This window comes from Pteronotus mesoamericanus, unplaced genomic scaffold, assembly GCF_021234165.1.
Source record: "Pteronotus mesoamericanus isolate MK-2021 breed Mesoamerican mustached bat unplaced genomic scaffold, CSHL_Meso_final scaffold_31, whole genome shotgun sequence".
NCBI lineage: Eukaryota > Metazoa > Chordata > Mammalia > Chiroptera > Mormoopidae > Pteronotus > Pteronotus mesoamericanus.
The window spans coordinates 20,952,688-20,968,538 of NW_026555312.1; the positions used below are offsets into that span (position 1 = coordinate 20,952,688).

Sequence of the window (15,851 nt, forward strand, 5' to 3'; positions counted from 1 at the left end):
GTTGCATTTTTATAAGCAATGAATGGGAATTTCTGTTGTTACACATCCTCACCTGCATTTGGTGTTGTATCTTCTCACTGACTTGATAGTGCCTTTGATGTACAAAAGTTTTAAATTTTGATCAAGTCCAATTTATCTATTTTTTCTTTTGTTGACTGTGCTTTGGGTGTCATGAAGATTTTCTGCTAAATTTTCTCGTAAGAGTTTTATAGTATTAACTCATAAATTTGGGCCTTTGATCTACTTTGAGTTGATTTTGTACATGCTTTCAGGTAAGGGTCCGACTTTATTCTTTTTCATGTGGACACCCAGTTCTCTCAGCACCATTTGTGGAAGAGGCTGTTCTTTCTCCTCTGAATGGTTTTGGCACACCTTTCTCTGATATCAGTTGATCACTGATGTGAGAGTTTATTTCTGGGTTGTCTATTCTATTCCATTTTTATATGTTTATCCTTATGCTATTACTACACTGTTTTGATTACTGTAGCTTTGTAGTAAGTTTTAAAATTGGGGTGTGTGAGTCCTCCAACTTTCAATATTGTTTTGGTTATTTTGGTGTCCCTTGAAATTTGATACTAATATTAGGATGTATTTTCCCATGTCAACAAAAAATGCAATTAGGATTATGATAGGGATTCCATTGAATCTGTATGTCTCTTTGGATACCATGGCCATCCTAACGCTGTTCTTCTAATCCATTAACATGCATATCTTCCATTTATTGGTTTAATTTTTAATTTTTTTCAGTAATGTTTTATAGTTTTCAATTTACAGGTCTTTTGCCTCCTTGGTTACATTAATTCCTAAGTAATTTATTCTTCTTGATCCTATTGTCAATGGAAGTGCTTACTTAAAATTTTTTACTTTTTTTATTGTTTGCGTGTAGAAATGCAGCTGATTTTTGCATGTTTATTTGTGTCATACAACTTCGCTTAATTTGTCTAGTAGTTTAAACATTGTTTATGGCTCTTTAATGTTTTCTACATGGAAGATCATGTCATCTGCAATGGAGGTAATTTTACTTCTTCCTTGTTTGAATATATCTTTTATTTATTTTTCTTGCATAATTTCTCTGGCCAGAATTTCCTATGCTATGTTAAATGGAAGTGGTTAAAGTAGATGTTTTTGTTTTATTCCTGATCTTAGAGAAGTTTTCAGTCCTTTACCATTTTGAGTATAATGTAAACTGAGTTTTTCCTACCTAGTCTTTATCATATTGAGGAAGTACCCTTATATTTTTACTTTTCTAAGTATTTTGAAAGGCTTTGCATTTTGTTACATATTTTCACTGCATTAATTTGGATGGTGACAAGTGTTGTTGTTGTGGGGGGTTTTCCCCATTCATTTATGTGGTGTAGTGCATTGATTGTTTTTTGTATTTTCAACCATCCTTGCATTCCTGGGATAAATCCTACTTGGTCATGGTGTATAATTTGCATTGAAATATGCTACTGAATTTGATTTGCTAGCAATTAGTTGAGAATTTTTGTATCTGTATTCATAAGGGATATTGGTCTGTTGTTTTCTTTTAGTGAGCCCCTCTGAAATTACATTTTATTTTATTAACCTTAGTTTTAAGTCCTCTTTTCCAATCTCATGTCATTACCTCTAAACAAATAGGAGTGAGCCAAGAATATGTTCTGCCTTTTATTAGTCTAATAAAGATTAGAAAGTGGTAATCTAAGGAGGCTAGGAAAGCAGAATATCAATTTGTTGATATTCTAACACCTTTACAGTCTCATCCATAGCTCCAATCACAGGAAAAATCAAATTAAACAATGCATTTTACTTCTGAAAAATTGACATATTTGGGTTTCTATATGTTGTCAGCTTAAAATCACATTTTGAAGCAAGAATTTTACTCAGTCTCCGAAATGTTAAATAGATCATCAATCAAAATTGTAGGTCAGGAAATAACTCTCCTTTCCAGGCTCCAGATCACTTCCGATCTCCCATCAGCTTCTGTATCAGCTTCTTTGAAATGACTGGAAGCTAAGTCTGACTTCATTTAAACACTGGATGCTTTCCAACTTTCAGAAAAGATTTGTCTGATAAGTTACGTTTTCTTCGCAGTTGAGGTATAATCACTTAAACATAAGGCACCATTTTGAAATTTTTTAAGGTTTCCCCCAATTTTTCACTTTTTATTTCCAGACAAAAGTATCATTGTATAATGTAACCTTTTTTCTGTAGCTCAAGATCATCACACATTTAATATGAAGGCATGCAGGCTTCACTTGCCTTGGTGCAGCTCAGATAGTTGTTTGCTTACATATACAGCTGTTTCCTATCTAACAACTGTCCATTCTCAACCCTTTCTCACATTTGGTGATGTGACCTTTTCTGTATGGCACAGTGGTTTTTCTAAGGACTTCTCAGATGGAGGTTTGAAAAGTATCTCTACCCTACCCCACCCCTAGTGCCTTCCAGAGGCAGCAAGGGCGTCCTGTATCTTCCAAAGTATAGTATTGAGCAGTAGCAGCCATTTTGTCATTCCCCAGTGTTGTTCGCTCCTCACCCCATCCCACCCCCAATCTAGCCTTCTTACTCTGAGATGCCCCATCCCCAGAGAGTCTGTGTTTTGAAGATGCAGAGCAGAGGCTATACGCACAGTGTCTGCTTCCCTTTCTGTAGCTGTTAAGCCAGAGCGTGGAGGGCTAATTACTGCAGAAAACAACTCATGAAATTGGATGGTTTTAGGCTCTAAAATCAACTTAGTTTCTCCACTTTCAGACTGATGACTACTTACTGTTCACTTTTTTATTGCCACCACCACCATATCCCTTTCTCCTCTTCTTTTTAAGTTTTGCCATCCCTGGACTCTTATATTAGTTTTACTCACTATATAGGCTAACCTTCTTAGAAGGATTTTTTAGCAACAACAACGACAAACAGCAAAAACTTTTCCTGCATGAGATGCTCAACTTAGTATAAAATTACATGAATAAGAATACCTAATTTATACCCATCCCGAATATTCTGTCTAGTTGAGGATATTTCTCTAGTTAGTTTCGTCCTCTCTGGATTCTAGTTTACTGGAACTCTCTAGTATTGGAATGGGGAAAAAATATGGCCTAAAGCCCTGTCAGCTCTTGAGCACCTAGCAACAAATTACCGCTGAGGATTGCCAAAGATCTGGAAATTAGACCTGCATTGGCTGACACTATCTTTAAGTGTCTAGTTATTTATGGCTCACTTTCTTTCATAAAGAATTTGAAGTGCCATATAAAAGTATGTACCAGAGGATAAAATAAATAGTTGAGATAATCAGGACAAAGAGGAAATAAGGATGAAATAAAACTAGGACAAGAGTCACACAGTGAAATGTACCCTGAACACTTATACAGTTGAAGAGGTGGCCTGCGAGATTGACTGTTAGCTTACACAGGCTCAAAGTCAGGAGGACATTATGATCAATTATGTGACTCAGGGTATCCTTAAAATAAAAAAACAATCCATTTGTTTGGGAAAAATAAACTTTTTGTGTTCCCACTTTCTTAGGCATTTTCTTAAATCTGATTTCAATTTATTTCATGAAGCCTCATAGAGAAGATTAGGTCATACTGAGATTAGCACCCTTGACAAGGAGGGCGCATGATTCAGGGGTGCGATTCAGAAGAAGGAACTTTAGATGACACCAAACCGAAGTATTTCCAAGGTAAAATTTAGTACAGTTCAGCAAATAGAAACCATATTCTTTCTTGCAACTTTCCATGGCAATTGATTGTCACAAGAAGGCTTTTTGGTAAGAATGATTTTGATAATCAAAGGCTGTAAACAGTATCAGGAAGCTAGAGTCCAGCTGTTCCCTGTTCCTAATTACAGTCCAGTTCTTAAGCTTTGATGTACAAGTGGTTAAGATTACAGGCACTTGATGGAATGACCCCCTCACTGACCTTAGCATTTGTTTCTTGTTGGGAAATGCCCTGTCTGATTTCAGGAACTGTAACCCTGCTGTCAGGTGAGAGGGCCCCAAGGCTGGAAATAATCAAGGAGGCCTTGGGAAAACAGGCCACTGAGGATACGAAATCTGTCCCCCTGGTTTCCCTCACATCCCCCTGCTTGGCCCTGTGATGGTTGGTTGTTGATGACAGGTCAGTTTTCTCACGAGGAGACACAACCTAAGACAGACACTAGCCAGTATGGGCAACAGCCGGAGAACGACTTGGGGGACACAGAGAAAGGGCAAAAGGGCCCACACCTCTCGGCTCAGCTTGGATACGGCTGGAGTCCTCATTCTATCCAAAAGAAGTCTCCTTGTCTCTTGGTGGCTCCCTCCCCTTGCCTTGCCTGGCTCAGGCTCAAAACAGTACCAAAGACAATCCTAAACTAGATCTGGCGGTTCCCAGGGGAAATCAGGCCTAAAAGTAAATTCTTTAAAATATGCTTTGTTTCTTCCTCAAAAGTTATGGTAAGCCAGCTCATGCTAGGAAAGAAATTTACATTATTCACAGACCCTCACCCTATACCCTTTGGTGCTCTTATGTTTACTATGCTATCATGTTTACTCGTCTCTCTCGTTTACTAGTCTCCTCTCAGACCCATGAAAATCGGTGTGTTCCTGCCATTTGTTTCCTTCAAAACATCATCTGTTCTCTGTAAACATTAACATACTGATGTGATGAGATAACCTGTGCATTCCTGTTACCTAGCCCCACTGATAACCCTTTCAATAAAAGCCTTTGAACAAAGGGGCTTGAGACCTTCCCCACTAGAGGGAAGAGCCATGTCCTCTCTCCTGGCAAACAGAGAAGTGTTTGTGACAACTTGTGTTTATTCCCCCCATCCGTGACAACCCTGGGGCGGGCTCTGCAGGATTCAAAGTCTGCACTCCCATCTCAGCTGGCCCCGGCCAGTAACCCTCAGATCCCGGAGCGACGCGCTCTGTTGCCCGCGACAGTTTCTGTCAGGTAGAGCCAGTCTCCTGTCTTCAGGAGAGAGTCTGGGCCTGTCTTTTCCTAACAACCAGACAGGACTGAGGTCCCTGAGTCATGCATACTATGGATTTTTGTATGTTGTAACCTTCATAAACTCACATATTAGTTACCTTTGAAATACATTCCTTAGGAATTTTTATATAGACAACCATGCCATCTACAAAGATAGCTTTATCTTTTCCTTACCAGTCTGTTAATCTATTTTTGTTTTTGCTTTTGCTTTACCATTTTTTCAAAGGCTTGGAATTCAATTTACTAGAAATAGAAATAGAAATAAATGAGAGTGGGTATCCTGGTCTTCCATCCTTATGTTCTTCATTTGCTGAGTTTTTATAATGAATGGATGTTGAATTTTGTCACTTGTTTTTTCTGTACCTATTGAAATGGTAATGTATTTTCTTTGTTAACCTGCTTATATAACGAATTACACTGATTGATTTTCATGTGTGGAGCTAACCTTGCATTCCTGATATTTATCCAGTTGTGATATAGTGTCCTTTCACGTATTGTGGATTCAATTTGTTGACATTTTGTTAAAGATTTTTCTTTGTTTTGTTTTGTATGTTCATTATAAATATTGTTTTGAAGTCTTCTGACCTTGTAATGTCTTTACCTGGTTTTGGTATAAGAGTAATGCTAGCCTCATAATTTTTTTTTTTTTTTCCTGGAAGAGTTTTGTAGACTTAGTGCTGTTTCTTTCTTGACATTGTGATAGAATTCACTAGTAAAGCTATCTGGGACTCGAGTTTTCTTTGTGGGAAGATTTTTAACTACATATCCAGTATCTTTAATTAATATAGGGTATCTATATCTTCCGAGTAAGCTTTGGTAGTTTGTTTCTTTTTGAGGAATTTTTCCATTTCATGTAGGTTGTTGAATAGTTGTTGATATACTTGGCATAAAGTTTATTTATAATAGTCCCTTATTATACTTCTTATGTCTCTAGGATCTGTATGTAGTGAGGTCCTATCTTTTACTCTTGACTTTGGCAATTTGTGTCTTGTCTTCTCTCTGTTTTTTTCCTTTATTATAAGCCTGGTTAAAAGTTTATCTGTTTTGTTGATCTTTTCAAAAAGCCCATTTTTGTTTTTATAAATTTTCTCTATTGTTTCTCTGTTTCCTATTTTATTATTTAATGCTATTTTTCTCATTTGTTCTTCTTGGTTCTTAATTTTCTTTTCTTTTTCTGATTTCTTAAGGTAGTATTTTTGAGGCCTTTTTTTTCTAGTGTAAGAATTCAGTAGGTTTCTTTTGAATCACAGCTTTAGATGCATTCCACACATATTTATGTGTTTTATCTTTTTATTCATTTAATGTATTTTAAAATTTGTGATTTCTTCTTTGCCTTGTGGATTATTTCAAAGTATGTTGTTTAATTTCCCTTTATTTGGAGGATTTTTCAGATTTTTTATATTGTTGATTTCTGATTTATTCTTACTTTAGACATAGGACAGTTCTTGTAAATTTCAGTCCTTTAAAATATTTTGAGATATGTTTTGTCCCCGAATATGATCTATGTTTGCAAATGACCCATATACACTTGAAGAGAATTCTGTTGTTGAGCAGTGTCTTGTGCATAATTTTATATGTGACAAAATTACAAGCTTGTGATGTATTGGAATTTTTTAAAGTTCTTCACTAAAGACCAGCACTTCCCCATCTATCTATAACTTGTAGCTGAATACTCTGTTTCCATTTATCTTTATGATCAACTTGACACCATTTGATAGCCAAAGGTGCTAGTATTTAACTTGCAGTGAAGCATTTTCCAGCTAGACCTTGCACATCTAATCTTCTGGTTTCATGAGTGTTCAAGTTTAGCTAGATTGGATGGAGATCTGTTAAACAAGTTTAATTTTTGTGGTTTTTTATGTTTTAGAAAAAAGGGTAAGTGCAAAATAAGAGCAAAGTGTCAAATATGGCTCTTTGAGATGAATCATTCACTGTTCCACTCTCACATACACTTATTGGTGACAGTGTCTAGAATTATGTTTTTTTAATCCTCACCCAAGGATATGTTGTTAGGGGACAGAGAGAGAGATCAATGTGAGAAAGAAACATCGATTGGTTGCCTCTTGTATGTGCCCAACCAACGATCCAACCCACAAACTAGGTATAGCCCTGGCAGGGAATCAAACCCACAATTTTTTGGTGTATGGGGTGACACACCAACTAACTGAGCCACCTGGCCAGGGCCAGAGCCAGATTTATGTTTTAGAAAGAAAACTGGGGCACCAACGCAGGTGGACCAGAAAGAGAAACAAAGACAGACAGTGGCTAGGTATTTCTTGGAATGCTCCAGGTGAGAGATGTTTGTTGAAGGCACAAGTGTGCAGTGGCAATAGGACTAGAATGGAAGGATAGTTTTGAAAGAAGTTCTGAGCTATCATTCACAAGTCTCCATCTGAAATGATGTAGCCATTGGAGTTCAAATTCATTGAGTAACTAGATGAATGATGGTTCCGTTCACCAAGATGGAAAAATAAGATGGAAAGTAACAGTTGGTTTGGAAAAGGGATATTGGGTAGCCTGGGTTTAGGACTGTTTTATTTGTAGGATGAGCAATGTGGTCAAAACATGGGTGCTATAGCTTTTGTTATTATGACATAAATGAGGTGCTATGATAGTGGATTCACCGTATTTTAAGCTCTCATCTTCAGAACTCTTGTGTTGAAATCTCTGCTTAGTTGTTATTTGCATCAGTCTCATATTTCGAATATATGAACTTGTAGCAACAGTTTAGTGAGCCTTATTTTACATAGTGGGAAATATTTGTAATAAAAAGTAAAACACAGATGATTTAATAAGAGTGATGTTCTAGTTATCTTTTGCTGAATAACAAACAGCTCCAAATTTAATGGCATAAGAGAGCCACAAATTTGGACAGGACACAGTGGAGATGGTTCGTTGCTCATCTGCAACACCTGGAGCCTCAGCTGGGCATCCTCTTGAACCTGCCTCACTCACATGCCTGCTGTTGAGGCTGAGGTGGCTCAAGAGCTGGGTGCACCTGGGATTGTCCATTGGAGCGCCCTGCATGGCCTCTCCAGGTTAGGAAAGCATGGCACCTCCACCTTCTAGAGCACAGCAGCTGGGTTCCAAAATATAATGTCTGGAAGGAGAATCCTGAGATGAGTGTCTGAGGAATAAGTATTCCGAGAAAACCAGGCGTTAGTTGTGTGGCCTTTTCTCAGAATCTCAGAAGTCACACTTGGTCCTCCCCGCCCCCCCAGATTCAAGGGGAAGGGTATTAAGGAATTTGGGGGGTATTTTTTGAAACCCCCACAGATAATGAATATTTCCATGCTTAGAAATGTATTAGCTTTTAGAGAAGGAGGCCAATTCAGGCTGTAAGGGGGACAGACAAATCCATTTTTACTAATCATACGATTTTCCTGAAGGTCTGGCACCAGTGTGACAAAAGAGGAATAATTTGTTCTTCTTATAACCTCTTAAAAATAAACAAAAAATACTCTATTTTGTATAGCTATCAACATTTCTATTATCTAAAGTATTTGTCACTCTTTATATAAAAAGGGGTATAGGGTTAAAAAAAAGACAGCTGCTGCTTTTAGTTTTTGAAATCTGTCACAAACTTTTATAATAATATTCCATTGAGTGAACATACCATAGTTTATTTAATCAGTTCCCTGCTGGTGGGCATTTGGGTTGCTTACAGTCTTTTGCTGTTACAAACAGTACTCCAATAAATAGCCTTATACATTCATAATTTCCCATAAGTAGGATATATTCTTTAATTTTGATAGCTACTGATATACTCCTTAGGTGAATAGGTTAAAAACCGCAAATGAACCTACTAGCACTGTATGAATGCTTGTTTTTCCTTGCCTTTGCTCTCAAATGTTGTGTCACCAAATGTTATTATTCCAATCTGGTAAGTAAAAAAATGGTAACTTGGTGCATTTTTATCTTACATTTTTCTTAAGTAAGCTTTTCATTTGCTTCATTTTCTGTGAATATCATAATATTCTTTGCCTATTTTCAAAATTAGATTGTTGCTCTTTTTCTTACCTATTTCCTAAAAGAATAACAAAGGTTTGTTATTCTTGTTCCTGCTTTAGAAAAACTTTCTAGTGTTGGGGAGGCAGCTGAGGTTAATTGAAAGGAACAAAAAAGCTAAGATACTAAAAAATTGGCAAATGTTAAATAAAATCAAATGCCCTAAATCTGCTGCTCATTCAGTTACAGATACTGGACTCTACAAATGGTTGTTTTATCTAAAAATTTTGTAAGATCTAAAAGATTTAATAATTGAGGAGAATGCCTTACTCACAAAGCAGTATTAACATTCCCACCTATCTTCATTATTTTTTTATTTGACAAGACTATAACAATTACAAAAAGAAATGCTTTAAACTTTTTTAAAAGCTATTACCCATTTTAATCCTTGAACATCACATTTTTTACATTACAATCCTCATTTGTATCTATTAAATAGTAATATCATAGTACATATTCATTTTTAACAAATATTTTTCATAATTTCATGTTTAAAAAATTTAATAAGCATGTATTCATATAACTGATTTTTAATCTGCATTAAAATGCTCTATGATTTTTAAGGCATTCCCTAATTTGAAGCACTTAGGTTGTTTTTATATTGTTGGTCTTTTAAGTAATACGGCTCTGAACATCTTTCATTTATCTTTTTCTTCTGTTGAATTACTTCCTTAGGATAAATTCCTGACTAGAATCGTAAGGTTAATGAGTATGAGCATTTTTATAGATCTTTATTAATAAATAAAAAAATAATATATCATGATTTTGTCAGTTTTTGTGTCTTTAATTATTCACCTGCCTTTTTTTAAAGGTTTTCATGCATCAGTTTGAATTACTTTACAGTATTTTGCCTTGCTCTTCAGCTGCTCTCCTAGGCAGCTGATCAGTTGGTCAGGAGTTGTATGCACATTTTTGTGGCCCATTGTTTTTGTGGTAAAATGCCCTCTCCTCCTCCTCATTTGAACGTTCATTCTCACTCGGGGACACTGGTGCTTCCTGCACTTGGCCAGCCACTGGCTGTTCTTTCAGACACCTTCCCTCCCACTGCTAGACCAATCTCTTTCTGTATCTTTCTTTGTGTGATCTCATTTAATATTTTTATTCATTTATCTTTTGCACAAATCATTCAGTGAGGTTCAGACTTCTCCATGGCTTCTATTATCATATGTTTGTCCTTGTTGTTTTATATATAGAAGATTAATTTATTAAGGATTAATTTATAGTAAGCTAATTAATTTGCATTCTGTGAGTCAACTCTTAAACCTTCCTCTCTGCACCTCCACACCTTCACTATCGAAGAGGTTCCTTTAGTTTGGAATTTCTTTTACCTTTCTCCACATTTTGGACCTGTATCAGTTTTCTTTTGCTGGGCAACAAATTAATCTTCTCAACAACCTAAAACACACAAATTTATTACGTCACAATCTCCTTGCATCAGGAGTCTGGGTACAGATCTCAACTGGATCCCATGCTCAGTGTCTCAGCAGGTTGAAACAAAGTTGTCAGCAGGGCTGTGTTCTCAGTGGGAGCTCCGGTTCCTCTTCTGAGCTCATTCAGGCTATTGGGAGAAATCATTTCCTTCAACTGTGGGAGTGAGGTTTCCATTTCCTTGCTGCCTGCCAGTACCTTGCTCAGCTCCTTGAGGCCTCCCTAAGGTCCTCCACATGGCCTCTCACTTCATATCATCAGCTCACTTCTCCTAGTCAGCAGGAGAATCCTTCTAGCTTGCTAAGATGGACTCTTATATAAAGCAACTTTATCGCAAGAGTTAAATCCACCCCATTCACAGGTCCCACCCGCACTCAAAGGCAGGGATTTATACAGGGCATGAGCATCCAAGTGGGAATCTTGAGGCCATCTCAGCCTACCCAGGATCGTATTGCTGCTTTAGTGTGCAGGTGAAATTGTGTTCCTTTCTGAGCTCTTGTGAGCTTTTCCAGCAGTATGAATTGCTGTCTCACCTTCTTCATACAGCAGTGCATTATCTTCTGTCTTACTCTGCCTCAGATAAGTGAAATAAACCTGTAGTGTTTATGGCCTTTCCATAATCTGAACAACACAGTTTATCTTTGGAGTGAGTGGTACTAGATACGCATATCACTTTGGCTTGCTTGCTGTCAATGTATTGTTGAGGTAGCTCTTCTAAGAGTAAGAGTTGTATTTTAATGTTATTGACAGCTCTTGAAGGCCTAACATGCATTTTCTGAATGTCAATGGTCCACTATAGCATGATTTGAACACATCTGCTTATCTAGTAAACCACATAGGGACTTTGGAACCAGAGCATAGTAATGTTTGAATTGGGACAAATAAGGATTACAGAAAAATCATGTATCAGAGGCAGAAACAAGGGCTTAAAAAAGCCTACAGTTTATCAGAAATGATAGTCAACATTAGAGACACTATGACTCCAAAGTGCCTGAGTGAGGGAAGTAAGGACTATGCAGAGCAGGAGCAATCTAAGATTGGGCATTATCTTGGATGTCCCCCCAGCCCCTCTCCAGTGCCTTGCCACTAGTCGGAACTCAACAGTGTTTTTGGTTAGTTACCAGAAAGTGGTATATACCTGTGAACTCTTTATGATTTTTAAAGCAGTGTTTTTTTGTTGTTGTTGTTGTTTCCTGATTGTAGCTGGTGCTCAAGATCGCATTGGTTGGGCCTTTGGCCTGGGGTTGGAAAGACTGGCCATGATCCTCTACGACATCCCCGACATTCGCCTCTTCTGGAGTGAGGACCAGCGCTTCCTGAAGCAGTTCCGCGTGTCTGACATCAACCAGAAGGTGACATTTCAGGTAAGGTGACTTGCAAGAATCAAGTAAATGACAATAAAAATGGTTTTTAAGAATTGAGAAGTTCGTGTACTTGGAAAGAAAATTATTGAATTTAAAAAGAATGTAAATTTGAAAAAAGGTTTTATATCAAGGTCCATAAAAACCCCACAGGAGTTCATGAGCCTTCAGAAATTGTATGGAGAAAAAAGAGATTTATCAAGCTTATTAGTCTAAGCAGAGAACCAATTTTGTGTTTTTTAAAAAAATTATTTGGGCAGTTGATTATTATGAAATATTAAATTTTATAACTGATGATACTTTTAAAGTTTAGTTTTTCTGATACTGATGTGCACACATTGGCTTTCTTATGATTAGTGTTTGTAATACATATCTTTTTCATCTTTTACTGTCACTATATTAAAAATATATCTCTTATAAACAGCATAGAGTTGGGTCTTTTTTTAAAACTCAGTTTTAACGAGTGTTGAATACATCCTACATTTAATATAATTACATGGGATATTCTTGGGCATACTTTATTATCCTTTTTTCCACCTATTTCCCCCATCTATTCTTTGGAAATTGCAGTTTTGTTGGGCTTTTTTGTTTGTTTGTACTTATATTCCATTTTAGTACTCATTGCTATTGAGTTTCACCATTTTGTATTATTTTAAGTAGTTATTCTAGATTACAATATGCATAATTAATTCATCTCATTTTACCATGAGTAACTATTATACAACTTCCTGAAACAGTTAACAACCTTACAATAGTGTAATTCTTTTTACTACTCCTATTTTTTGTATTATTGTCATATTTTATTTCTCTATATATTACAATCCCACAATTCTCTATTTACTTCATACAGCCAATTGTCTTTCAAAGAAATTAAAAGTGTATTGTCTTATATTTCCCTTGATATGTACCCCACACTGATTACTCCTTCCTGCTGATCTTAAGTCTGAACAACTTCTTTTAATATTGTTTTATAGTGCAACATGAAATTTTTCAGCTTTCATTTGTCTGGAAAATCTTTGTTTCAGCTTTCTTTTTTAGGACTATTTTTCTTGTTTATAGGTGTCTAGGTTGCCTGTTTTAATGTTTTCTTTTTCCTTTCAGCTCTTTAAAGATGCCATTTCACTGCCTTTCTCCTTTCACTTTGGTTTTCAGCAGTTTGACCCGTGGATGATTTTCTGTCTGTTATTCTGCTTGGGGTTTCACTGTGTTAGATTGTCTTTCAACCACCTTTGAAAATTCTCATGTATTATTTCTTCCAACAATTGTACTCTATTTTTTCCCCTTTGAAAATGCAACTTCACATATGTCAGACCACATGGAATTATGCCACAGAACTCATGCACAGGGGTTGTTTATTATTATTGATTTTTTTTTCTCTATGTACATTATTTTGGATAGTTTTTATTGACTTATCTCTGTGTTTACTAATTTTTTCCATTGTGTCTGGTTAATCATTAAACCCCTCCAATGAATTAATCATTTTAGATAGTGCACTTATCAATTCTGCAATTTCTACTCGCTTTCCTTTGTTTTTATTACCCTGATGCAATTCTCCATCTTTTCACACATTTTGTACATTTTTTCTTAAATTCTTTAGCATATTCATAAGTTGTTTTAAAGTCAGCACCTGTTAATTCCAACCCTTTAGTTATCTATTATTCTCCTTGTATGCTTTTTTCTTCTTATGGGTCACATTTTTCCTGCTTTTCACTTATCATACTTTTTAAATTGTGTTCAAAAGAATGCAGAAGCTGAAGTAGATAATAATTATCCTCAGAGAGCCTTCCTCTTTATCCTGTCGGTCAACTAAGGGGATTCAGCCAGGTCTCTTACTTCTAATCAGGAACTGTATTTCACATCTGATTGGCTCTGAATGGTGAGATCTGGCCCTGCAGTAGTTTGGGATCTATGCATGTGAGATTACAAGTGTCTCTCTGCTTTCCACCTAGTTGCTAGCTTCTTCCACACCAGAGCTTGCTAAGCAAAAATATTATGACAGAGAATTGGCTGGCGGTGAGGGCTTTTTCTCCATTTTCCAGTCTGTCACATCAGCCAATGATTAGCTAATAAAAATTTGGGTCATTTCTCCTTATTCCAGCAGAGTTTCTTTACCAAGAAGAGCAGGCTAGCTCTTCTGACTGCTCAGGCACCTGTGGTGGAAGCAGCCACCAATGTCTGTTCACCCTAGAAGAGCTCACCTCTCTGAAGTTCATTTGTTTAGGCTTTTCTCCAGATCTCTTTAATATCTTTTATGAGAGATAAGATTTTTAAATTTATTTTTTTTTTCATTTTTACAATAGGGATGATTTTTTTCTTTTTTTTGTAACCTTTTGCATCCTAACTAAAAGTTGGGCCTCCTATCAATTTAATTTTTTTTTTCATTTTTAATAGCCTTTTTAAAAAGTCTCATCCCTCCTACCCCCTTCTTTGGCAGCCATCAGCTTATTCCCCATACTGTTTTTGTTTCTACTTTTTGTTTTGTCTCTTAGATTCCATATATAAGTGAAATCATATGGTATCTGTCTTTCTCTGATTTGTTTCAAAACTGGAACTTTCTATTATTAATTTAATTTTTTAGTTTAATCTTTAATAGCCTTTTAAAAATTCTACTTTCTTAAAAAAAATAAGCTGTTTATTTTTAATTGATTATCAGGATCTTCTAGATACATTTGGAATAAATCTCTATCTAAATAATCAAAAGTAAAACATGGCTCAGGATCGAAGTTCTTCTCCTTTAATTTTCCATTTGTCAAGTCATTTATTTAATCGCCAAACACTGGTGGAACACCAGCCAACACCGCCCAGAGCGGTGCGCCCTACACTGTGGTGCGCAAGCACAGATGAATAATATTGTTGCTGCCACAAGTTAGTGGCTCAAGTCCCGTTTTAATTGTACTCACAACTGTCTTTTCTCAGGACACACAGAGATATCCAGGAATAGACTATGAGTCTTTAGTATTAGAAATTTTTTTCAGCCTTAAAAGTTGAAAATCAGTGTATACACACCCGCACTGTTACATAATTTCCATCATTGCTTTTGTACAATAAACTCAGGAACTTCTGATAGGGCAGTTAGGATTTGATTGCTGAAAAAGTATATGTCTGTAAAATATTTTGTAATTTGTAGACCACAAAGAGCTATTTCCTAATTATTCACTTATAATTAGTATAATTAGTATCTATTAATTATATTTTTGGTTAGTTTCCTTTTACTGATGTAACAAACTACCACAAACCTAGCAGTTTAAAACAATATGTCTTTATTATTTTACAGTTGTGGGGTTCAGAAATTCAAAACCCATCTGACTGGGCTAAAGTCAAGGTGTCAACAGGACTCGGTCCTTTGGGAGGCACTAGGGAAGAATCCATTCCCTTGCCTCATCAGCTTCTAGGGCTATCCTTGTTCCTCGCTCATGGTTCTATATTGCCTTTTTTTCCTTCTCTTTCCCTTTGTGGTCACATCACCTTCTCTCTGAATTTGTGTCTCCTTTTTACAAAAACCCTTGTGATTACATGAGGCCCACCAAGATAATTCAAGATAACCCCCACATTTCAAGATCCTCTCTTAATTATATCTGTGAAATTCTTGAATGTAAGGTCACATATTCATAGGTTCCAGGGATTAGGAATGGATGCCTTTGGGAGACCATAATTCAGCCTATCACATATACCTTTATATATTCCATTTTCCTCATTGCAAATTGCTTGCCTTCAGATATAAGAGAGCATATTTTGTTGTTAAGTATAAGTGATACAGATAGCATTAAAGTATTGGCAATTTTTAACTATTTGTGTAGAGTGGCCATGGTTATACATATGAAAAGAATAAGAGACTCATTTTGTCACTTGATGTTGTTGGTCTGTCTTAAGAAGAATATTTTACATGATTATAATACTATGCAAGACTCTTCCCCAGAGAGGATGAGAGGAAACGTGGGAGGAAAGGTCTGCTGGCAGCTGTGAGCTTGTGGCTTCTCTGGCCAGGAAACTCTAGGAGCCATTTGGGAATTGTATTGTGCAGGGCTGGCAGGAGGCAGAAATTTCTCTTCTGTCTTCTCCTTCAGTCCCTCTCAGATTATGCTTTAGGTCTCTTTGCTTCTTTGGC

At 36.4% G+C, this 15,851-nt stretch overlaps 1 protein-coding gene across 5 annotated transcripts in view; it reads left to right on the top strand.

The window, feature by feature from the left end:
- Nucleotides 1-15,851, top strand: part of FARS2 (phenylalanyl-tRNA synthetase 2, mitochondrial) — a 529,812-nt gene that overhangs the window by 297,783 nt on the left and 216,178 nt on the right. For all 5 annotated transcript variants that reach the window (XM_054591914.1, XM_054591912.1, XM_054591911.1 and 2 more), the window contains one exon: nucleotides 11,589-11,749. In XM_054591914.1, the coding sequence (XP_054447889.1) occupies nucleotides 11,589-11,749 (161 nt within the window). The remainder of the gene's footprint in view (nucleotides 1-11,588; nucleotides 11,750-15,851) is intronic.